The following is a 26,032-nucleotide window of genomic DNA, read 5'->3' as shown; positions in this document are numbered from 1 at the left end:
TGAACAGCCTCTGCTCACGCTGCAGACAATTTGAGCTTGGAAATGCTTATAACCTTTAAAGAGAAGGTGCTTTAAATCCCCAGTGGCTCTGCACTAGATCTCCATGCACCGCAGAAGGTTCACCTTAGTTTTTCTCACTGCTTGCCTGGGATATTTGCTCTCTGGGCTGTGTGGCAGTACGAGCTTTTCATCAATATGAAAGTACTGTTCCTTTTCTTAGTGACAGTTGCCACAGGTAGGCTACAAATCCTTGTGATTCATCGGGTAAACTTAATAACTGTTTTTATAAAGCATTCCTTGCTGCTGTTGCATCTGCTCAAATTTCTGGGTAGAGAAAGACTTCTCCTCTACCGTCTTTCAAATTACTTAAATAAAGCCAGTATTATGTCAGGCAATTCACAGACAAGTCTGGGACAAGATGCCCCGATACTCATGTACTCATGTCATTTAAATAAACATGCAGACAAAAAAAAAAAAAAAGAAAAAAGAAAAAGCAGTGAAGCAGTGAAAGAGACCAAAGATTTTCTGTGCAACAGCTTGATCCCACAGTTCCAAACAATCCCAAGCAAATTTCTGTTCTATAAAGACCTCTGATCCTTTTCTATCTAGCAAGCATTTCCCCCCCTCCTTGTTCATCAAAGCATGCTTTTGTGAACATGCCTGCTTTTATTCCCTAGTAATCAATATATTTGCATTTTGGTGTTAGCACCTAGAGGCCAGAATCTCATTGCACAATGTGTTGCATAAACACAGAATAAAGACAGCTCCAGGCCCTAAAAGCCTCTAATCTGTATGTCTACACATTCTAATGGAGGGGTGGTTGGAGCATGTTCTAGCATATCAACTGTAATCTTAGCTACCTTCTCCCTACAACAAGAGAGACACAGCAATATTTAATGTAGCATAAGCGCACAATTACAGCATGAACACGCAGCACCTTCCAGGTTTACACATTGGTTCCTGGCACACGCGGTCCTGGAAAAATGGAGCTGGAAAGGATCCTGAGAGGGCTCAGACAATCCAGCCTCCTGCATCACACTGGGCTCAGCTCTGCTGGTCAGATGTTTGGGTAATCTTGGCCACTGTCCCCTTTCCAAATTCCTCTGCCATCCCCACACGGGCTCTGTCTATTTTAATAACTCTTAAAGCGTACTCTTGGGTTACTTGTTTTCCTTAACGTCTGGCCAAAGCCAGCCTCGCTGCACTGAAGTTCTGTTCCTGCAGCGGGATGGAGAACAGATCCTTCCCGCTCCCTCTGCAGCCGCTGCCCTCAAGTTATGGCAGAGATAAGCAACTGTTAAGTGGATTATAAAAAGCCAAACACAACAAAACAAACAGAAGGTCACAAGATAAAACAGCTGAGGCTGATCAGCAGAATGGGCAAAGGGAAATATAAGAGGCTTTCTTGCAGTCTGGGCTTAGAGAAGAAACACAAGGATGGTATCCTCCCGAGAAAGAACAAAGGGGTGTATTTGCAAATGTTTGTAGTCATTCCTTCCATGAAGGAAAAGCAGCATGAGAGAAAAACATTCTGTGCTTATTGGCCATTTTCTTACAGTGCCTGTGAAAGAAAGGTGGGAGCGAGGAATGCTTCCTCTGTGCGGCAGTACCTCTGTGCCATTAGGAATGCTGTGTGAGCTATGCTGATTAGTTCAATAACAATTAGTTAATTGTGCTTCAAAAACAGCAACTGTGAAGCTGCTTTCTGCTGTGACAAGGCAGTACAAGCTATATTTAGAATGTAAAAGATGTTTCCCACCAATTTCTGCCTGTTTTAAGCAAGGCTACATTTTTGTGATGGAAGTACACACTTTTTTTTTTTTTTTTCTTTCCAAGAGCTGCTCTTTCTGGGGCTATTCAGATGTATTTCAGATGCAGTAGGACAGGCAGATCCACATTCAAAAGCACACATAGTGACTGACATCCTTAACCCCTCCAACACAACTCTGTTTGCTAACACCAGACCTGATGATGCTCTTACCCTCTTATTCTGCCATCACAATTTGGCACCAAAACCTAGTGCTCTGCCAGTTACCAGCCTCGACAGGCTTGTGTCACCCTGCGACTTGACCTGAATCTGAGAAAAGGAGTTCTCTGATCTCTCTCACCTTTGAGAAGCCCAACCTCCTACTGGAGGGCAGCTGCAAACAGACGGCTTTAAGTAGGAAATAACCCGTTCTTCAGCGTGGTGAATTATGTGCTGATTTACAAGATTGCATAGATCAGTGTTAGAGAAATTGAAACATTTCCTAGTGTACAAGAGACCAAGAGAAGTCGATACAAGACTAACTCGAAGAAGAACTTTCTCACCTTTGTGAGCACTGATGAAGAGGGAGCACAGTCTAATCGAGCCAAAAAAGAAAGACAAATCTACCTTGGTGGGAAAGAAGGGATGGTAAGGAGAAAAACGCTGTCAGGATGGAGATTTGAAGAACCTAGAGCACCCACCACTACTTTCTTCTGTGCCATTTTATCTGGGTAGACAAAGACTTGCCCCCTGCCTGAACACTACATTTTGTGCAGTAGCCATATTTCACCACATCACATTATAAAGGGTATTAAGGTCATGAAAAAATGCAAATAAAAGCAGCTGCGAATGATACCCAGGAGTAACACACCCAACCCAGCTTCTCTGCTAATCACTGGGAGGCTTCCCAACATCCTCTAGGCATATCATCAGCCTTCTGGAGAGGTGTGTAGAGGGATGCAGGTAGTTAAAGAAGGAGAGATCACATTCAACACACGTATTGGAAAAAAACATTGAAATGAAACAAGGACTAGAAATGGGTATTCTTTCCATGGACCCAGACTCTAGGAGGTTATCTGCTAGTGCCATTTTTTCAAACTAAGGAGGCAATCATGTTCTGAGGAAACCTCCACGGATATGACTTATTCATGAAGAACCTTTATAAACTGGCAAGTGAATCAAGCAGAAGTAATTCTCATCCTCTCCCTCACCATCTCTTCCAGCAGTGGTGAAAACACTGGTGCAGTGATTGCTGATCTTTTAACTCAGAGTTCAGTTTTCCCAATGAGCTATGTGCAATCTGGGATGTTCCTGGGGCAGAGATGATCTGAGTGATGCAGAAAAGTTACTGTGTTCACAGCACAACGCCTAAACCAAGATGCATGCTATAGAGCGGTACAGTGAAATAGACCCTGCAAACAAAAGCTACACACTTGGCTTTTGCTGAAGCCCGCAGTTCTACTTAGCTAATAAAAACCTAAAATAGGCTATCACATTGCATACTGAGATTATCCATCAAGAGACCGAGAACAACCGACCCAGAAGTAAAGCCCTTACAAAACTGTCAGACTGCCTCTGGAAAGGGCATGCAGGTGGTTAAAACGGGAAGGGGAAAATAATAAAATATGCTTTTTTTTCTCTATTTTCTCTGTGTCAACAAGGATACTCTCACACAAAGGCAGCCCATCAGTCAGCAGAGATAGACCCACGAGCAGGAACAGCAAGAGTCTGACACGCATTAGGTACGCACAAACAAACATGCCAGTGTAAACCCTCATGCTGAAATCCCTTCTCACATCGATGTAAATTAGGGTTAGTTCCACTAAAGCGAGTGGAGCTAACCCAGTGTGAAAGTTGTGTAACTAGGAGCAGTGTCGGCTTCGATGAGCACAGGATTCACCCCCCGGGATGTACTGAAGGTTGTTCAAGGACGCATGAGGTGGCGAAGGACTGCTGAGTGTTTGGTGCTCCAGCCCGACTCCTCTCCCACTTGCACCAGGAGTGGGAGCAGCACCACCTGGGAAAGCACCACTCTCAGTTCTCTTAAAAAAGTCCATTAGACAGCAGCAACGCTACCCACTTCAGAACAACTCTCAGGCTGATACCCGAGACTCCTCCTCTGCCATTTACACTCATGCTCCTCTCATTATAACTTGTTAATCCCACACTCCAATATCATAATACCACAAGTTCATGGCAGCAGACAAAAGCACCCACTTAGTGTTCGCTAACAGCAGCACCTACTACAGCCTAATAAGCGCCAACGTCTCCTTACCTTCCACTAAAGTCAGGAGAACATATCAAATAATTAGGGTGAATCTCCACTGGGTTTGCCATATCCCAAACGTTAAAAGCTGTATCAAAAAAGTCAAACTGAGCAGGTAAGATCTGCCACTGAGATAACCTTTCCCTGCGGCTTTTGAAGCAAGTCGTATAGTTGACCTCCAATGAGGGATTAATTTAGGATTTACAGATTGCAATGGTAAGGGAACCCCAGGGAAACCTTTCAGGACTGTAATCCCATGGTCCTGGGGAGAGAGAGTCTAAATTTATGTCTTCTAAACTTTTGAGTGAAAGTTTTCTCCTAGTTTATTTTACAATCATAATATCTGTGAATTCATTACTGTGGTCCTCTGTCGCTGACACCATATTAGTGTCTGGATCTTTGTGGCCATGATGTTTTAGAATATTGCTAACTCATACTTTCATAATAAGAATGGCAACTTTTTTGCTTTCAGTCGACAAGAGGCAACCTGAAATGCCTCCAGGACCATGATTGACGATGGATACAGCAAACAGATGTCAGAAAAGAAAACCAACTGTGCATCTCTACAGCTGGCTTCACAGCAAAGCCATCCAGAGGAGACAAAGCCACAGGAGCTGAGACCTGTGTGAAAAAAACTACATTTTGCTCACATATCCCAGGATGAAGCAAAACAAGCAGAGCAGGACTGTGCAATTAGAGTAAACAGAAATTTGGCTGAAAATATAACCCTTTAGTCAAAAATACTCCAACTCTAGCCTGGGTCTGCTTGAATATGAGTTATCAGGCAGGGGCTTCCCCACTTCTTTACCAGTGCGATTTATGGTCCGTTTTACTTTATTACAGATTGCTCATGTTTTTGAAAGGAAGGTTAATTCCTTTGCTTTTAATGGAGTAGCTCTGCTGTCAGCTCAGTAAGGCTCTGCATACACGATCAGACTTCTCATCCCTCTGCCCTCTGTGCAGGGATGTCCCCGCACTCAGCTCTTCACAGGCCATATAACACCGCAGCAGAACTGTGAACGGCCAATTTGTCCTGTCGCTCCCACTGCTGCTTGCACCAGCTACAGAACAAAGGCGGGAGTCCTGATGATGAATTCAAGCACAGATAGTATGTCTGTCTCAGGCTATGGTCAGTGCTGAAAATCGACATCAAATTGGTGGGTTTGCGAGACAGAAGTTCATCATCCCAGCAAAACATCGTGTGCCAATTGCAGCCCAACACCACCTACGCCAACAATAGCAGTGGAAGAGATAAGGAAGCTCAGTTGATCAAAACCCGATTAGATTTTTGGTTGGACAGAAACATCTTTCCCACATTGAGATGTGATAAAAAGAGGCAATTAAACCAGAGCTAAGCAGGAGCTGCTGCACTGTATAAAGCATTGTGCTGTACCAAAGGCTGCTTATGACCAATATTAACAACTTAATGAGCTGTTAATGAGGCGCACATTCAGCTTTTACTTGCAGCATGAAAACACTGCAAATCATTTTAGGGAGCTTCTGGATCATCAATGGAGAATTAAAGATGTCAAATAAACCCATCAAAATCTATGTCTCAATCTGGCCACTGCTTTCTAGTAAATTCTCTTAAAATTCCTTTTCCTGTATGGCAGAATAACTTGCTTTGACAGCAGTATGACTCCCACTTAGAGTCTGCTTCCTTCTGCCTTGACATTAGATTTCAGTCTCCAGAGAGCTGCAGGGATGTCTTTTTGACATGTTGACATTAAGGACACTTTTTCCACAGACTCACACTGGCATGGTTACTTTCTGTTTTGCCGTTCTAAGATCAGCTACTGAGCTAAGCTACCAAATTCTGAAGTTTAATTCTGGAACCTCTGCACTCATCTATACACAAATTAAGAACTTAAAATTACCCTTCAAAAATAGCCAATTGGAGTAGGAAATGGAGGTAGGGTTTATCGAGAAAATTCATATCCATAATTCCCCAGCAGCGCAGCTCCACCGGTAACAAGCAACGACTAATGCTCTAATGTAGGCACGCTTTAGTTTGTTATTTTTTACTATGCTGTCATAACCCTGCAGGATTAGATAATGCAACTGAGTGCTATCTATACTGCTATTACCACCAGTGGAGCAGTGATGGGAACAACAAATCCAAATTGGACCAGCTGCAGACAAGCCCCAAGTGGAAACCATGTATACAGTGAGTCTGGAGTTTAAAATACACCACAAAATACTGATGTGATCTACCCAGTGGCTGATCCTGCTGTCTGAAAGGGAGTGCTGTTGAGATTTAGGGATTGTAGTTGTAATGGCTTGCAGTAACGCAAGAGAAGCAGAAAAGAGGTTTATATCCTGTTTGGAGTGGAAAAGGTCTTTTCACTTCTTTTCCCCCCAGCATCTTCCTATAGTTTTCCTTCCTTGCTCTGTTCTGATTTTACTCTGTTCTTTTAGCACGTTGTTGGTGAACCTCACTTGGATCTTTAACTCTGAGCTCAGTGGCTTAGAGAGAAAGGCACTGGGGACAGGATGAAAACCCAGTGTCAAGCCTGGAGCAGGACATGCCTGTTATTGCAACAGCCCTGCAAAATTTTTTATATTGAAGATGAAGGGAAAGTAAAATCAATGTATCAAACACCCTGCTGTCCCCCAAAAGTAGCCTTCTGCTGATGTTCAGAATTGTCAAAAATTAAAATGCAAATACCCTAACATACCAAAGGCTTGGCACTTCCAAAGCGCCAAGGAAGGTCAATCCCTTTGTTTAAAGTGGAAGAAAGCAAAACCAGTGATTTCTTTATTATACTGCTTTCCAATAGCTTCTCTCCCTCCCCTTTTGTTTATCAAGGGAAGATGCTGTCCCTAGGCTGACAGGTTTTAGACAACTGCAGTGTGAAACGGCCACGATAATCCCTCTCTTCCCTCCTCCAGTGGAGTCTGGGATGGAAATGCCCACCCAGTTCTTCTAGCTGTGCCAGCAGCAACACGGAGCCTATCTGCATAGGCACAGCCAGCCACTGAGAGGCAGAACGCACGTGTCCCAGACAGATAGGAGAAAACAGCCGAGGGGGCCACAGCAGACTGATTGAAGCTGCCAGTTCTAATGTGTTGAAATGCTGTCATTCTTCTTGTAGGCTGTTAACAAGGAGGCACAGGGGACTTCTCCGTACAGCATCTTCCCAGCTACGTTCGGGGCACAGAAGGAGATAAAGCTTCCGTGCTGTAAGAGAAAGGAGGCCCGAGGTAGTGCTGAGGGACTCCCTTCTCCAAAAAGTGACCTAGAACAGGTAGGCGAGTCCACGTAAGATATTTTATACAAACACACAACAAGAACGAGGCCTGCAGGTAGAGATGAGAATACTTTGGCATTTGCAAGCTTCACATCAAGGGGTAAATTCAAGTTTTTGAAGAGTGTAAGAGAAGAGAAGCAGTCATCCCTCTGTCCCATGCCTGTTCCTTTCTAAGCTATGGTTTCACTTTGATGAAAGCAAGATGGAGAGGAAACCTGCTTTTCCGAAAGATGTTAGCAACAAAGCAGTGTTTCAGCGGAGGACTTCTTAGAAGGGGATCTCTGTTTCCCAGCTCTTTGCTCCTTCCCTTTCCTTTAGCAGAATGAGCACTGAGAGATCATTATTAAAAAGAACATTATTAAAAAGAACAACAAACCAGCCTCATCAGTTCTGGTGAATTCTGAAGGTCACCAATGTCGCCATCAGTTATAATGACACACATCACTCCCCTCTCCACACGAATGGATTTACAACCTGTTCAAAGCCAAGCATCTCTCAGCGTACTTCACCCCTTCTGCTACCTCCTCTCCACACACACACTTGGTCTCCTCCAGCAGCAGCTGCTGGAAGAAATTATGAATTCCATTATTTTTCATCCAGAACAGCTTTGCAGTATGTAGCAAAAGCACTGGAGGCTGCAGGCTCGTTACTGCAGGATTTGTATTGCCGCCTTCCATTTTATTCACCATCCCAAATTAGGTGAAGCACGCGTGCCCCAAACCTGTGATTTCTGTTTAATTAAAATGCAGGTGGTGGAGCCTCCTGAACTCCAGAGCCCACCACACAATCAGATAGCGACAGCAAGCTGGTAAAATAATGCACTTGATGTAGTGGCTGCTCTAACAGAGTCTTAATTTCAGTCAAGCAGAACAGCACCTCTGGTAGCAGCTGCATTTAGGGCTGGGACGACTATCAGTACCCAGCCTCTCGCTGCACACTCACTGCCTTCCCAATCAAAGCCGGAGTCCCTGACAGCTCAACTGTTAAATGAATTAACAAGGCGAAAGGGGGGCTTGCCGAAGGGGCTGCAACTCCCTTCCTCGTTTCTGCAAGTGGCAGCTTTCAGTTTTTCTGTCGTTTGTCAGGAGCTGCACGTGGCTCTCTAATGAGCAGGGCAGAGCTGCAGCCAGATCTAAATAGGCTTTTTTTTTTTTTTTTTTTTTACCTATTCACCTATTACATGGAGCTTAAGGCAGTGCAGGGGAGGAATCCAGAGGCTCGATGCAAGTGGGAACAGCACCGGCTCTGCTCAGAGGGACCAGGCAGCGCAGCGCCCCTGCACACAGCACAGTCCCTGCCTGGTCTCCTGGTGTGGGGAAGGTTTGCTCTCCCACATCATGGAGTTTTTCAAACACCCAGACAGAACACAAAATGGAGCCTTCGTTGGGTTGTTTCATCTTATGGGAGAAAACTGCTGGGAGAAAAGTTTTGGTCCACCTATAGCAAACAAAACAAAACCAAACAAAGCCTGCTTGCATGTAGCCCCTTAGTTTACCTGGCTGCTCAGGATACAGGAGCTGTCATTCACGTCTAGCCCTTTGCCTACCAGCAGGTTGTTCTTACGGAGTTCCCAAAATCTCTCCCTGCCCCTCGGTCAGAGCCAAATGAGAGCTGAGCACACAAGCTGCCTGAGGAGGATGCTGGTTTGGGTACGGCTAAACAACATGCTTGAAAGAAACTCCTCGTTCTGGTGCTTTTTACTCGTTTGATTTGCAAAACTGCCAGAAGGATGGTTTTAATGGTGTATTTATTTGTTTATTTATTTCTGAGTTTGTTAGGGGGCTCCATTGCTCACTTGAGTTCTTACTGTAAAAATCCAGGTACAATGATTGGACAACGTCAAATCTAACAGGGGAGAGGGCAAGAGCAAAGGAAGGATTTGTGGATGCTTCTTCTTCTGCACTGATTATCTGACTGCACTGGACAGAGACGGGTCATTTACTGTTCTGATGCTGCACAGCACATCAACCGTCAGTATGATTTTTGGATGCTCCATGCTGTACAAAACACTATGAATTCAACAGAGTTGGGTATTTTCGCTGTGCTGGCTTAAATACAGCACATTCCCCCTTAAGGCATATGCTGTATATTCCTTTTCACAACTGAAAGGAATCTTCTCACACCTACCAGAATTACCGCAACCCTAACAGCAGAACAAAACACCATTTAACACAGTATTTGGACTTAAATTATCCAGGGTCTTCCTGGGGCTGGTCCCCTTCAGTAACTTTGTGTGCAGTGCTATGATCTCATTGCCAGCATCTGTTGTTTACTGAGAAAGATTTCTCTATTTTTTACATGGGTGACCCATCATCAAAGCTAAACAGACCCATTTTTTCCAGCTTGCTACTTAACTGCCTTTACCACGGGTAAGAACATCAAGCAAACAACAATAACAAAAACTTGTATTTCCCCAGCACACTTTAACTCAAAGGTGTCACAAGTCAATTTAAAACTTAAATTGCCATACCAGCTCCAATCACTTTGCTCACAGTATAAATCACAGTCGGCTCTGGAGGTGGAAGAAGCAGTTATATAACAAAGCATAGTAACTTCACACAACAAGTGTGAAAATCTGCGGGAAGCTCCTACGTTCATCACTTCTACTGCATGAATCCAGATTGTCCTGAAACAGAGGTAAATCCAGGATCTCTACAAATCGCACTGAGTCATGCTACAACTTCAGAAACACCAGCTCTGCCTGCCTGTGAAAGGTCTCCTGCATATCTGTTTCCTCCCAAGTTTTGCTCCTTCCAGTGCTCTGTTCCCTGAGTTACAATAAGAGAGACATGATATACCAGCATCTTTTTGTTTTCCCCAGCTGATTTTCTGTGCTGTGTACACGTGTAGAAATGTAGTTGCTGGCTGAGTTTGCAGCAGTGAGATTTCTAGTTCTGAAACAAAAATGTATTCTGAAGCCAGATACAGTTGGCTCCACTTGGGGCTTCCTTTGCTGCAGTTACAGAAGGAAGTTGGAGCAGCAGCAAGCTAGAAAAAATGTAAATATTGCCAACTGTTTCTCCAGAACCATGCTGCTCTGATTAATTTATGATGTTTTCAGAGGAAGATAGCGACTGGTACACCTTATTTGAAATGCAAAGGTTAAGCAGAGTTTAAAAAAAAACAAACCCTGTGCTTTACTGAGTTTTGAGCAATATATTTAATGAATAACAACAAAATGTATTAGCACCGAGTTTGATAACTTTTACATCCTAGCCTTGAGACAGAAGAACAAAAGTGCAATCAGATTTGTTCCCGGCAGCAGACTGAACAACAGGAGGGTGCATGCTGCTGCCTATTCTTGTTTTAGGCTTCAAAAAGATGTTGCTGCAGAAATTGATACCATAACTAACAACTATTTCAGCACCAGCCTCTCTCCAGCTGGGGTCACCGTAAATACCGCACTGCCACTGGGGCTGTGAGGAAGACATCAGCTATTCCAGTCCTGCGCTGGCTGCTCAGCTAGAGTTACTGAGAAGAACAGGCTCAGCTGTGTGTTATCTGTGCTCTGCAAAATCACCTGTTCTACAAAGCATTCAAAGAAGTGCCTAGTTAACTCTCTTGTCCTGATTTCTGCCTCTGGCCTTCCAATGGAGGGATTTAAAATTGATCAGCCAGTTACACTTCAGAAATACAGCCCGACTTCATGCACTACAACCATAATAAGTAATGGCATGAATATTGCACTGAAACACAGCTTAGGTAGAAGCTGGATGCTGGCATATAATGTCTGCATGTTCTTGAGAGTAATCATCATCTGTGACTCCAGAGCTACCATTAAACCGGACACAATGTCTTCTTGACTTCAAGAGCATAAAAATACAGCAAGATGTGGGGCACAGGCAATGTCTCTATAGAGCTATAAAATAAAAGAACCAGCTTTCCAAGTCTCCCTTGTTTTGCAGTTTTGTTTCTTTTCCCTTGTGGCTTTCCTATGCTCTACTTTTTACTTCTTTAACTTGAGTCAATTTTCCCCTCAAGCCAATTTGGTATGAACAGTCATCCTCCTGCGACTCCAAAAAGATTTTCTCTTCTTTCTTTCAGATGCACTCTCTTCCCTTATTCTTGTAGACCATCTGGCTTTCAAATGGCAAGAAGCTGTCAGAGCCAACCTATTCCAGGAGAGGACACTACAGAAAACCTGCTAGTGATCATGGTTGTGCAATTTTTCAAAGCAACCCTTTCCCAATATTTGGAGAATATTAGAACTTGATGGCACTTTAAAAAAAAAAAAAAAAATTTCTTTTTACCTACCTGCTTCACCCACAAACACTTCCACTGGTGTGCTGGTAGGGCTCTCACCAATTACATTATACACAGTCATCAGCACTTCATATCTCTTGTATTTCTTCAACTCTGAAAATGCAAATTATATTAAATATTATTACTTACCCTATATTACTTTATTGACATTTCTTATATTCTGTTACTTCTTTATCACCACATCTCTCTCGTGAAACACAGCATTAGAACAGTGCAATATCTACTTCCATCCTTCCTTAATACACACATCAAAGCAGAAATTGCATAATTAAGAAAGATCTTTGCAATGAGATGACAAAATTTTCCCAGCATTTCTTCAGTCCGTTGCTCCAATAGGAAGGATCATCCTTGATGGGTAACTAGCTAGGGGAACATCTCTAGGTCATTCTTGGTGACAGAGAAAAGGCAGGACTTTGCTTTGAATGTTCACCATTTGAGCTCATTCTGATTTCCTCTACTGGTAGGACAGAGCATGGCTTCAAGCCTTTGCCTAACCCCTGGGACTTTCACCTGGGGAGTCATTTAACAGCTGCACTGCTAGACAATGCCACTGCTGCAGCAAGGAATTTGGAGCCCCATGCAAAGTATTCAAGTATATCTTGCTCCCTCAAAGTGATCACAGTTTAAACATCAGTCACAAAGAGAAAGTGGAATTTGAAGTGTGGGCTCTGTTTGGCCACCAGGCAACCAATTTCTTTGTTGGCATATAAAAACTGCTCTTACAGATGAGGTATGAGAATGAAAGCAGTGTGAAAAAAGAAAACACAATGATATGGGGGTAATTAAATGATGTAAATGGGGGTGGAGTAGAACCATGTCAACATCATTAGATGAGGCAGCAGCTCAGCAGTTTCAGATTTTGCATATCCAGGATGAAATAATCAATCCTAACAGAAAAAAATATCATCTACAAATATTTAACAGTGAAATTAAAGTAGGAAAGAGATTGATACTATAAATTGCTGTATTTAAATGATCACTGAATGGATTAAGACATGCATGGCCAAGGGTCTAAATTTCTCCCTTTGCCATGAATTTTCTCTGTTATCTACAAATCACATTGTACCCTTATCTCTGTTATACTATGTCATTGGTTTGGTAAGGTTCAATATGTCTAATCATACAGGATTTTCAAGTTTCAGTTTCACAGAAGCATGTACAAGTGTCTTGCTCCTTTATTTGACACAGAATTCAGCATCGTTCCCTGGTCTCAGGTATACTGTGATACCCAACATATCACTAATGTTTTGCTAGTCTGTTAATAAAAAAAAATAATAATTAAAGATATATAGCTCTTGATTGGAAGTACAGTACTAGGCAGCTGGTACAGTGAAACTTTAATCGCTGCCATGAAAAGCCACAAGGGAGATTTTAGTGTTAACTGGATGTGGAAGAAAATGGAACATATGAGAGTTCATGCATGCAAGTTTCAGTGGGGATAGGGTTTCATATTTTTTTTAGCCCATCACAATCTGTGACTCAAAAGCCTTGGGCAAAACCTATCTAGTGAACCATCATCACTACAAAGCAACTTGCCTTTTAACTCTGTCGAATGCTATTTTATTCATTTCCAATTGAAAACACCTCTGGAGATGCATATAAATTCATTGGGCCCTCTCTAAACTGGCCTCATACTCCACGGAAAGCTTGAGCATTGCAATGTTTGAATCATAAGACTAATGATGTGATACAGCTAAACTCAGATGGACTGCAGAATATGTAGCAAGCATATCAAAATTCATTTAGCATCAGCAATACTGGGTTGTTACAGTCAATAATGTTTTACCTTCCCAGCAGCCACATTTTTACAACAGCTACCTACTTGCATCATCAATGTCTTTTGATGTAGGGAAAGCAAAAGCTTAAAGAAAAAGAAACTCAAGAAAGCAGAATCATTAATCTGTGTTGATTTCTGCTAGATCCACTGAGGAGAACCATAGGAGTTTGCCTATATTGTATTTTGAGCCATTAAAAAGAGTCTCATCTAAAGGCAATGTGCACTTACGTGTTAATTCATACGTCGTTAATGCAGAGCTGCTGTTCACTGTCTTGAAGCTGCTTTGGGCTATTCAGGGTAAGCAAAGCAGAAAGCTTGTTACAGTGCAAGGAAACAGTTATTGCAAATGATGTACAGCAGAGACAGAGGCAAATGATGCAGCACACACATACACAACTTGAGCTTCAGGACTATACCTTGAAGGGCAATAAAACCACATCACTCTTGTAACACATCAAAAGCATCTCACTCACACGGGTTCTTTCATTTCCTCCTCAAACAGAGTATCTCACAAATATACAACACAGAAATGTTCTGACTCCTAGATTAAATAGAATAAATGAGTGAAAAGGAAACAGTTTCTAGGGGGGAATCTCTCAACACTGTATTGCATTCTTATTTCTCAACATGCAAAATTCAGAACATGAGGAGCGGCAGGGTAAAGACCTGGAACACGGGCCACAAAGAGCAAACACTTACAATAGGACAAGACCTGATTCTTTAAACGTATGTTAGATTTCCCACAGTTTCACTTACAGAATTCAACATTCCTGCTGTGAACAAACTGTAATAATATGCTAAGCTGTGCAAAACTGCAGGTCAGTGAGGAACAGAGGTGTACTAAGGTTAACACTGTCATATTATAAGGAGAAAGAGGGAAGTTTCTATTAAAATGCTCGTCTCCAACCCTTTTGTTCTCTCTTGACTCCCTGGAGAAGTACAGCAAGGTGTTTTCTACTATACAGCTATTAGGAACATAGCTGCAGGGCCAGCCAAGAAGAGGGAAGAGAGGAAAACAGTAGGCTTTACAAGCTCCATGAGACTAGAGAGCATCCAAAGTCATTATTTTATGATAAAACACACAACCAATCATTCAGCTTTGTATGGAAAAAACAACAACTGCGCACACCCTATACCTATAGGAGTTTTATTTCTCTCCTCTGGTTAAAACTCTGTACCCTCCCAGAACTCTCGTTCAGAACTGATGATGTAAACGAGGGCAGAGTTAGAAGCTTATGATACGTTTAAAACATCCACTTTTTCCACACCCACACAAAAATTATCCTTGCTTTTGCAGAAACCATTTGTATGGGTTCAGGGAAACAAGGAAGTCAATAAAAGATATTAAAATAGTCTTATTCAGCCATATTCTGCTGCTCACAGAATATTATCTTATTCTGAATATTCCACTTACATCAAAAAGGACAAAAGATGGTCCTGCCCTGAGCATGTTTCATTACTGGGCCATACCTGTAAAGTTACTGAATGCTCACATCTTTACCTCCCATCACCTTATTCTACCTATTATTCCATCTGATTTTCTTTCTATCCTTTGTCTAAAAGTCCTTTTTATTTTTCTATTATCCCCTTCCCTCTCTACCTTCTTTCCATGAGAGCCAAAAAAAAATAGCAGCCAACACAGCAAGCATGCACCTTCTTGCTCATTTTTGCTATTTTCTTCCAAAATAGGGACTAGCACCTCAAAATTTTAGAAGTGTTACTTGAAATTTCTCATCTGTTGTTTTTATACCACAAAAACAAACTATCAATATTAGAAAAAATAGAAAATATTGGAAAATAGCAAGTGGAGGAAAATGAAGTCCCCCTCTTTTTCTTTTGACGGCAGAACTAAGTACACCAGGGTAATCATCCAGTGAAGACAGCAGAAAGTAGGAAATCAGAGGGTACATGGAGGACAGAACATCAGTTCAAGCACGATGGCACAGATTAGAGCGCACCATTACAAGTGATGCTGATCATACAGAAGTTAATAGCATTTTCCAGCATCTTCACTCTGAACGTGTAAAACCCAAATTATCCCCAGCACTCTTGGACACAATCGTGTGCTGTTTCCACGTGGTAAGAGTGCACGTAATGTCTGTGCATGGACAGATTTTGGGATATTACAGTGTTAAAAACATAGGCTTACGTGTGAGCTCTGCTCTTAAAGCTGAAGGGTTCTTGATGGTTTTGGATTCTGTTCCAGACCCGGTGTCGTAGTCCAGTTCCCGATAGTAGATGCGGTATCCCAACAGCAAGCCGTTCAGACTCTCAGCTTTAGGTGGCTGAAAGACATTCACCCGAAGAACACTCTTGTTAAGACATGCACTGCAACAAGCATCCGACACGACAGACAGGAGCTGGCACCAGTTCTGCACAAAGGGACGCGGTGCTGCTCTCTGGTGAAAACAGCCATTAGCAATGTACAAACTCGTGCAATGGGAAAAACACAAGTTAAAGGCAACTTTGATGATTTCTCTCAGCTGTGGCAATTACAAAAGGCTCTTTACTTAAAAATTGATGCCTAATGCATTTCTCTGAGATAAGCTGCTTTCCTTCTTGGTCCAAAAAAATCTGTGTGATAAATAACATAAACAGATCGCTGAAAATGCATGTCGCTGGTCTCCAATGCAGCAAACCATTATTTCACTTCTCCTGAGATGACAAAAATAAATTATTTTGCCAAAGACAAGCTATTTTCCTTGGGGACTGCTCATAGACTATTGCTCATTTGCCAATGTTTTACTGAAAGACTGATGAGAGAATAACCAAAACGTGTTATATCGTGGCTTTAATTAGGAAGATGAGAATAGGCATCAGAGAGGCTTTTAGAGAAGAGTCACAGTATGATGAACTCCGATGAGTTGCATAGGTTCAGTCCCATGGGAAAACACAGGTATCCCTCCACAACAGCTTGGAGCAGCAGAGTACGTGTGACCATTGAGCTGGCCCAAATGCATGTGGTTTGCTCCCCTGGAAGATGCTACTAGATGTCCCAAGACATGGTACCTCAGCATGGCTTCTTGAACAGTCCTTCACATCTTCCTTCAACTACAGATACCCAACCAGGAGCTTTTTGTCTGAATGGATTACTTAAGGACAAGAAAAGAGATTCTTGATGTTGGGGAAAAAATGACTTTTATGAGTCTAATGCAGGCTAAGAACTGCAGAGAAGAAAAGATGCCCTGAGCCATTTATCTTCTAAAGATTCTTGTACTGAAATTTAAGGGGCTGAAAGGATAAATGAAAAGGGTTTTAATGATGATCTTGCCTTTAATCCAAGAAGATCCCTAGCAGTCTTGAGAACTTTACTACAGAAACCTTCTGTCCATCATTAAAAAATTAACCACTGGTGTGATACACTGTTAGAGTATAAGGTAATACCACATGTAATTTTAATGCAGAAAGTAAGAAGAATATTTTTACAGGAAAGAAGGCAGAAATTTGGTAATAACCTAACATTCTGCTTCCAGAAATGACATGAATCTTCCATTACTTCCTCGGGATAGTAGAAGGTAAGAAACAGCTGTCCTGTCTCCTTGGAACTAAGTTTTCTTTGGGCAAGGGCTGAAGGAATTAAGTAGAAAGATTGTAGTTCATGGAAAAAAAAAAAAAAAAAAGTATGTGATCCAGTGTATATAATAAACACCAAATTACCAAGAAAAGGAGCAGAAAGTGCTCTTGCAAGAAGCCGCTTCTTTTGCAGCTGTCCTGCGCAGAATCTGTCGAAAGCAATCCCAGACTTCCCAGGATCTTGCTTTACTTGCTATGCATGGAGAACCTCATTCATCATCAGGTTTCATGCTCATTATTGTGCTCCATCCTTTGCAGAAGTTTTGACCGCCTTTCACTATTATTTAACAATTGTAGTACAGAATGATCCAGGAACACAAGATTGTGAGGGACCTTGGGAATCATCAAGATGAGGCCTTCATGACTGCAGAAAACAACTTCTAAAAGTCCTTTTCATAAACAGAGCAAGCTCCACCAGAAAATAAGCCAATTTTTCTGCTTCCCAGTATTTCTGTGGAAAGCTGTTCCAAACCTCCCTACTTGGGTGGTTAGAAACTTCATTAAATTTCTCATCTAAATAATTCAGAGAAAGTCCGTAACCATTTGTTTCTCTGCTAACATTGTCTTTTGGGTTAAATTGTTCTCCCTATAGGGTATTTATTCCTTTGCTATATTTAAAAGAAGAGCAGCCATACCCCCTCTCAGAGTCCACTTTACAAGGCAAATAAATCAACCCCTTGTACAAAAACCTTTTCCAGTCACAGGTTGAAGCCCTGGTGTAAGGGACTGAACAAATAAACCAAACAAAGTGACAGCCTTGTCCACGGCTGCCTGGCACCATCACTCATGGACCAGCTGAAATGTTATCCTCTGCGAGATGGAGAAGAGATATTGTTTATTGGCAATTACTAGCATATGTACCATGATTTTGATTTTTTTCTCCCTCCTTTTTCAATCTTATGACTTTCCTTTTTTGTTTTCTATATTATAACAAAGCTGCTTTAGCTCTGACAGTGCCCTAGCTGAGAAAGACCCGACAGCACTGTATAGTCATCACCTCCCTCTGTCCTAGAAGGGAGGAGTCAAACCACAAACCCGAGGACTGTTTTCTACACAGACAAGGTAAAGGGAGACATTGTCCTACCCGGGTAGTACATTGCCACAAAGGAGGAGAAAAGCTGAAAAAAAAATCTATATAATAAAGCCTGTCCATCATTGAAAAAACTTCACAGAATGAAAAAAAAAAGTATATATTACATGGATTTGCATTTCAGTTAATTATTATCTAGAAGGAAGGTGCTATTGCAAGGATTCAATGTCTTTTTCTATTTAACTTTTAATCAAAAACATTTTTTTACTTAAAAAAAAAAAGTTGAAATAGAAATCCTAGAGAATCTTAAAAGAAAAACACTACTGAAGCTGTTCCTCCCTACCCTGCCATACAGCTGCTAAGAGATAAAGCTTAATTCCTCACTGCGGTACAACACCGATTTGTTGATAGCAGGCATTGTTTTCTTACGCTTTCATGTGATTCTCCATTTTTCCCCTTCTTTAAATTTAGGACAGGAAAGCTCAGAAAATAAATGGCTTGAAATCTGTCTTTCTCCTTGCCACAGAAATGATGATTCTCTCCTGAAAAGGGTACTCTGCTAAAAGGTCAGGTCTTCCCCTTCCTATGCGTCTCTCATGGACAGAAGTCTGCTTTTGATGTAATGGATTATTTAGGGTTTTGTATGAAGGCCTGAGGGATCTGCTGAAACAGGTAAAATGATCATGAGTGGCAGGCCATAATGCTGTACAGAATTAAGAGAAACAGTTTTGTGCTCTTGAAAAAAGAAAGAAAACAACGTAAGTTTGAATAATTGCTGTCTCTATGGTAGAAGCAGAACAGTACATAACCCTGATGTTAACTGTAACATCCTCCAGAACATTTGAAATAACCTTGCATTATTGATACAGCAGCCCGCAATGGAAATTACTTATTTTCTTCCTACTTTAAATTTAAAAATAATGGACTGATTGGACCAAGCAGCTGAAAGCACAGATAGTGCATCTAGAGTTTGTTTTGTGAATTATTAACATGGCTCAAAGTTAAAAATTTAGCTTTGCTTGGAAATCTGCTCTCCCATTTAGCTTGACTGCTGTTTTCAGTTTACATTATTTCTTAAACACTGCTGTGAAACAACTTCTTAATTGGAGGCTATTGTGGGACTTGAAGATTTTTGTTTATTTGAAAAATATAGTGCGGCTGAATTACCAGGACCTATTAATATACATGTAGTAATGACATATAATCGCCCACAACTCCCTTGAGATGGCTCTGGCACAACAACCCCATTTCATTTTCATGAAATAAAAAGCATCCAATTACCTAAACAACCACCTATTTCACATTAACTACACACCAATAATCAGTCAATTGGGGGAATGTTTATTTCTACAGTACATCATGCCTCACATTCTCTTTGCCCTTTTTTTTTTTTTTTCATACCTTTTCCTTCACTGTGGGTTTTATTTGGAGGTGGGGCGACAGATTTACATCTCTCCACAATTCCTTTGGTAAAACCGTTCAACATGTCTCCTATTTGTTCAACATGCTGTAAGCAATGTTGTTACTTAGTATTATGCTGCATGAACTTGGGCCAGCAACCCAGTAGTAGAGCCAGGCATATTTTTAAAGTGCTGCTGCACAGCAATAAACAGACCCTCATACATACATTTTTTTTCCAAAATGCAAGGAGCCCCATCTGTACTGTAAACGCATATGTACATTTTTCACTCTAATGCAATCTGTCCAAAGCCATCCTTATTATGTGTGTGGGACATTGTCTCAGGAGTAGGGTGGGCAGAGGCTTTGCAGCAGAGGTTACAGATAACGCGCAGCACCCCACTGGGCTCCCTCTATTAGTGCTTACTCCACAAAAAGGAGCCTCAGGCACTGGGTCACAAAATGTTCCAGCATATCCCAGGAGGCCAGTATCAGATTGAAAGATAAAGGAAGGCACAGGAAAGACGTATATAAAATGCAGACTCGGCACGAATTCTTTCACATCCAACTCAGAGACATTACGGAGCGCTGAAACTTGCTTTCCTCTACTCTGAAGAAATCTCAGCTTTTAGCCCTCAGAAAGCCAAAAGGGCACATGGAGCTCCTCAAAGTACGAGCAGGATACCACGCACAGCATACACTTCTGATTACTTCAGCAGCTGGAGGAGGCAGTATGCAATGTGAACAGCAGTGAGCTTTTCCTGATCCTTACCAATACCACACACCGTTAAATGCTCTCATTGTAAAGATGCACATCTATTGCCCAACAATTAAAGGACAGAAGAATCTGTGAAAGTAATAATCTTGGGCATCTCTAGAGAAACTCTTACCTCCCAAGATTTTCCTCACAGGGTACAAAGTAAAACTAACACACAGAAATTTCTATCCATCACTAAAATATATGCCCAGAGCAGGAAACCAGGGAAGTAGCTGCAGTCCTTCAACTTTACTACACTCCTTCCAGCTCAGAAAAACAGCCATTGCAATGAACCATTGCGGCCAACAAGTCAAAGCAAACAAGAAACATCATGAGTTTGCATTTTACCTACCTGCCATTGCACAAGGACAGATGAAGTAGTGTGGGGAGTTACTAACACAGAACTGGGTGGCTCATCTGGAACTAAATGAGAAAAATAGAAAGGTAACCAAAACAGTTATAGCAACAGGGTGAAAAATAGGCAGCTTATTCATCAAATTCTTCACTGCTGAAAGAAGTCTTCTGTCCCAGTCACTATGCGGTGGGTTTCAAATGCAATGCTGCTGATACGAATATTGCAATCCAGGCAGAAGCCAGCCATTTCTCATACACTCCTTGCTCTACCTGTGGCCTTGGCAACTTGAGCAGGAATAAGAGAAAAGCTCAGGGCATAAATCTGGAGGAAGCTGCATCATGCCAGCTGCTCACAAACAACTAGCTAGAAATTCAAAGTGAAGTTAAACCAGCTGAGTGTGTGCTGGAAAGCATGAACAAACCACTCCCAAATTTTCCATGACATTTTTGCCACAGTTGGGGCAAGCCCACGTTGTTTTTAAGAGTCCATGTCATGCATTCCCAGATTATTTTAATTAGGACAGCTTGATTTACCATGGGTTAACCCATTCCTGTGTCCACGGCCTGTAACAAACACATCTGCACACACTCCAGCAGCTCACGTACAAAGAAGGGAAGGCTTATCAGGAGCTGACAGCCCTCTGCAGTGTAATGCTCTAGTGGCAGCACCAGGTTTGCTCAGCAGAATAAATGTTCACAGTTTGTTAAGGAGGTGAGAAGCTTTCACAGCCTTTCCTAGTTGTATTGTGAGGAGGCCAAGCACAACTCTGGATTCACCGTAGCTAAATTCAAAGAGAATTGAAAATAAAATTTTGAATTCCAAAATAGTGAGTCAGTATTGCCTCATTAGTACCAGTTACAGCCTGCACCATGCAGCAGCTCATTCTGGAAGGTGGAGAGTTGAGATGCCTTTAAAAGGCTGCTAGGCACATCGTTTTTTCAAGTACTACAAAAATACTTGTTTAACTTAGGATACCCCCAAGCTCTGTCCTGTTTTTCTAATTTCAGTATCACATTCTTTAAACATTCCTCGGCATTTTTTTTTCCTATTTTTATATCTGCATGTCCTATTTGACTAGTCATTCCTTGTGCTGTATTAAATACTAAATCTGAGCACTGTATAAACACAGGTATCCCAGTATTATGCTATTTCCCAGGCTAAGCGTAAATGCCAATGCTTTTTCTCACTTTGCAGAGTTCATTTCTCCATTGGTAGTCCCATTCAAGACATCAGAGCTAATTCTGCATTCAGGCATTGGCTTTATACAATCAAGGAATTAGAAGCTGATCTCTAAGGCTAAAAATAAAAGCCTTGTCAATGTCATTCACAGTTTATTAGTCCTGATCTGCAGGATTAAATGCTCGTGTTTCCAGGAGCTTCGTGCTCTTTCTTACTTATACCTCAGCAATTTTGCCGTACTGCAGAGTGATGTGGATTGTGAGTGAAAACAATTGAAGAAACTTCTTCAAATGTATTCACGGTTCTACATTTATTTTTAATGATCTCCTGTAAATTATTCAATTTCTGCAAAGATAATGGTTAGTGCAGAGTTTGGAAGCCAATCAAACGGAGTTTAATTCCATTTGGAGACTCCTGAAAGTATGATTCATTCCGAGGGCACAGCAGGACACTTAAGACTGTCTGTTATTAATTCAGCCCAACCTCGTTACTACCTGTATCAATCTCCTAAGAACAAAACCACATTTGATGTTGAATCTTCACTCCAGGCACCGTGGAGATCACATTGCAGCGGGTTCAGCAGACCCAGGAGCATGCCAGAGCACCCATCCCATGGCAATGTCCCCAACCTGCCTCTCCTCCATGCTTACCATCCTGCAGAGTTGTGACCGCTTCAGTCTCCGCACTGAAGTCACTGTCTCCGATATCGTTGGTTGCTTTCACTCGCAGTTTGTAAGAGGTGAATGGATTCAGGCTGTGGAACATACAATAAGGCATCTAAGAAATCTCCCTGCATCATCACAGATTGCTTCATAACAGGCCTTTAAAGACAGCCTGCCCATTGGCAGCTTCTCTTCCCCATGCCACTTTTTCTTTGCAGCCTCCCCCAGCTTCATCAGGACACAGAGCTGTTCACACCCTCAGTGCCACCAGCATCTTCTCAGATTGCCTTGGGCCTGAAATCCTGAAAACACGCATGGATTCAGAGCTGAATCATGCTCCAGAAAACAGCCATTAAGGTGCAGTGCATGGAGCAACCTATGACTGCTCTGCTGCATGGGGTTGCAAAACCTGGCTTTCATGGTGCTGCATAAGCTTTGCCTGAGTTATCCTCTGAACACACCAGCAGGTTTGCTCGTCCTCAGTGCACAGAGAGGCAGGTGATGTGCAGGGTCAGCCCGTGAGTCAGGATGAAGCTGGCATTGGAATTCAGAGCGTCAGCCTTCTGACTAATCCTCTACAGCACGCCGTGTGATCAGCGCGTTTTATTCCTACTGAATTTTAAATTAATGTTATTACCTAGATTATTTAATAAAGACAGTAACAACAGGTTCCCTGCAGCTCTTTTATCGACACAGGGCTTTAAGATATGCAAAGAGCGATTTCCAGCTGACATAACCTTAGCAAAGATTCTTCTGGCTTGGTTTGGCAGGGAGAAGGTGTGGGGGAGGCTGCCTTTTGATTCACATGCAGGGTAGAAATGCAGAGCTGTAAGTTATGGGGGATTTATCTGATTAATTGGAAGTGTCTAGCCACCAGCTGGCAGATGTAACACTGACTACAACCCAAGTAAAGATGCTTGTAAGGAATGATTAAACATCAAGAGATAATGCATTCTGATGGGCAGCACTCTAGCACCATGCACATACTACTCTTCTGGACTTTCACAGGAAAATGCTTTTAGCAAGTGGGAGAAGAACACTTTCAGCAGTACCACACTATTAGGACACCATTACTTACCTACAGCAACTTTAAGAATTTGAATCATCTTCCTTGAAATACAGATCTTTTGTTTTCAGTAATGCCAATGTCAAGTCTAAAGGACACAGTTGGTCTCCTTGATTTTAGAAGTTTTGACTGGAAAGATACTGGGTATAATTCAGGGGGGGTATAACACCTCCAGGGTTAATGAATCTGGTTTATATCTGTACAATAACTGTCAGGTTTTCTTTTTTTTTTTCTGCACAGTCAGACAAAAGGATACCAATGTATCTGCATCTTCTGGCACATGACCAGAGAGCAGCCATATGTCACAGCCACTGATATTTTTATAACAGACCTGAAAAATCTGTATCTGAATGCTTTGAGCTCAGTATTTTGCAGAAGCTCTCAGCCTTTCAGAAATAATCTGATTTGTACTAGTTGGTCAATAGAGGAAATGGACAGCAAAACAAGTACCTTCTCATAGACACTCAATTGTTTTCACAGATGTTACAAGGACTTTAATTACAACAGCACTGCTGAGGATATAATGAAGTCTGAATAACAAAGTTGAGGCATTCTGATGCTATCTATAAACTTCAGTATGGAAAACGCAGATAAAAATGGTTCTCATTTCATCTGGAAAAGCTTATATAGAGATAATTGCAATGCAGCATTAAGAGTGGATTTTAACATCAGTCACTACTGAAAGGATTTTTCACTAGTTGTATTTTACAGAGCACTGCATAGCTACATATGCTTTAGCCTGAGTAGCATTATCTACCGTGCTGAGCTTTCATAAGGGCTTCAAAAGATGCACTGCAATTCAAATTTAATTAGATTTATTGCATGACCTTCAGCAAATCTCTGAATTGCTTTTCATAACACCACCTCTACAATGGGATCGGTGACCCTCACTTAACCTATCTCCCTCCAAAAGACCGTGAAGCTGAGTGATGCTAGCTTTGGCCTTCTAACTGCTCTAAGTGGAAAACACTGGAATTTCCATGCCAGGCTGGGATCATACGGTACCTTTCAATGATGCAGGATGTTGCCTCATGGCTGATAGAAGAGGAATAGGTTTGCCAGTCTCCGTTTGGCAGCTCTCGCACTTGCACCGTGAAATACCGTATTGGTGAAGATCCGTCACTTCCAGGGACCCACTTCAACTGCAGGCTCCGTGATGACACATCCGACTGGGGGGTCGTCAGCTGCCTGGGAGGTGCTGGCCGTTCTGCAATTAAACCATAAATTGGTATTGCCTTGAGAGGCTATTCAAGCTAATAGAAAATGTGATAGCATAATTGGATTTTCATAGTGGTAATGCCACAGGAGATTGAACTTTTGGATTTGCCCCATGAAGTGTAAAAGCCATCCCCTTCCTTAACCTTCTGCAGCAAAGATGTGCAATAAAACTGATTCTTATCTCCCTACATAAAAGGTCATAACTGAACATATACTTTGCTAGCAGCAGACCTCAAACTTTTGAGGGTCATAACCTGGCAGGTTAAGGAAGAATCATTAGGAGCAGCAGCCAAGCAAATCAAAAAAGTCTTTAATGAAACTCAGGTGTGCTCCCAGCTACAACTGCTCTTTGACAAAACTTGCCTGTGAACTAGCTCACTTTTTAATCTGTGCTTTCTGCTTGGTACCAGAGGATTCTCTCTGTGCTACATCACATCTTCTTCTACCAGTTGCTCCCCAGTCAAGGCATGAAGAAGAGGAAGGGATGAACTGGACCAGGCTGGTGTGTAGCAGAGTCCAAGTCCACAACTTACAGTCCATCCCAATACCTGCTTCAGTTCACTTCCAGACCTCCCCTCTTCTTTCCTTCTCATTTACTAACTTTGAATCTGCAAAGTCAGACCAGCCACTGCCAATGTTGAGGGAGATCTCCCTGAAGTAATCAACAGTACACCTTTAGATGAGGCAAGGAGTGGTAACGCAGGTGTGAGCATGCCAGTCCCCAACTGTTTCAATATAGATCTCCTTTCCCGTCACTGTGTCTCTGCACTCCATCGATTTCAATAGAGAAACTCTATAGAGTGAGGAATAATTGTTTAATTGTTTATCATGAAGATTATTGATTCTGATTAAAATGTGTGGCATGTAATAAAGCAGAAATTGATTGGAGACACTGCAGTGACTTGCTTTTGAGAAGCAATTCAATTCAACTTCATCAGCACTCGTTTCCATAAACATCCCTCTGATGGCATGATTCCTCACAGCTCTGTATGGCGAGCACATTATTTGTTTGCCATCCCCTGAAAACATTTCCTATATGTTTTGGCACCTCTCTGCAGCATGCTCTTGCTGACATCAGTGCCAAAAGATTTGTAAGCTATTAGCTGTAGGAAGCCCTCAGTGCCAGCCGCCTGCGATCCAGAGTACAATGCAAAAGGTCAATGCCTTACACTGACAGGCTGAGACAGGTATTCAGGGTTATTCTATCAAAGGAAGTGAGTGTTATGTGGGGATTTAATACTCTCTGCTGATAAGCTTTAACCAGCTTGCAGTTTTGGGCAGGTCAGATCTTGCAGTCAGTCTCCCATGACTGGGTTTCCTTCTGCTGCTAATGGGAGATCTTAAAATCTCCTGTACTGCAAGATACACTTTGTGACTGTTTGTACAAAAGCATTAGTATAAAGAGTTTATTTCTGGGAATTTAGCCACAAGCAAATGTTCAGGTGAGCTGTTTGTGCAGGAATGTAAGACCAGGCCATATGACTCAATGG

At 42.0% G+C, this 26,032-nt stretch overlaps 1 protein-coding gene across 1 annotated transcript in view; it reads right to left on the bottom strand.

Annotated features, from left to right (window-relative positions):
- SDK1 (sidekick cell adhesion molecule 1) overlaps positions 1-26,032 on the bottom strand; it is a 392,668-nt gene that overhangs the window by 36,042 nt on the left and 330,594 nt on the right. The window contains exons 30-35 of the mRNA XM_068699921.1: positions 24,330-24,531; positions 22,247-22,350; positions 20,415-20,485; positions 15,454-15,589; positions 13,533-13,592; positions 11,519-11,620 (exon numbers count right to left, since the gene is read on the bottom strand). Of these exons, the coding sequence (XP_068556022.1) occupies positions 11,519-11,620; positions 13,533-13,592; positions 15,454-15,589; positions 20,415-20,485; positions 22,247-22,350; positions 24,330-24,531 (675 nt within the window). The remainder of the gene's footprint in view (positions 1-11,518; positions 11,621-13,532; positions 13,593-15,453; positions 15,590-20,414; positions 20,486-22,246; positions 22,351-24,329; positions 24,532-26,032) is intronic.

The sequence above is a fragment of the Anas acuta genome, chromosome 15, assembly GCF_963932015.1.
Source record: "Anas acuta chromosome 15, bAnaAcu1.1, whole genome shotgun sequence".
Lineage (NCBI taxonomy): Eukaryota > Metazoa > Chordata > Aves > Anseriformes > Anatidae > Anas > Anas acuta.
The sequence above is the reverse complement of the archived record's forward strand: the minus strand, read 5'-3'. Positions and strand labels throughout refer to the sequence as shown.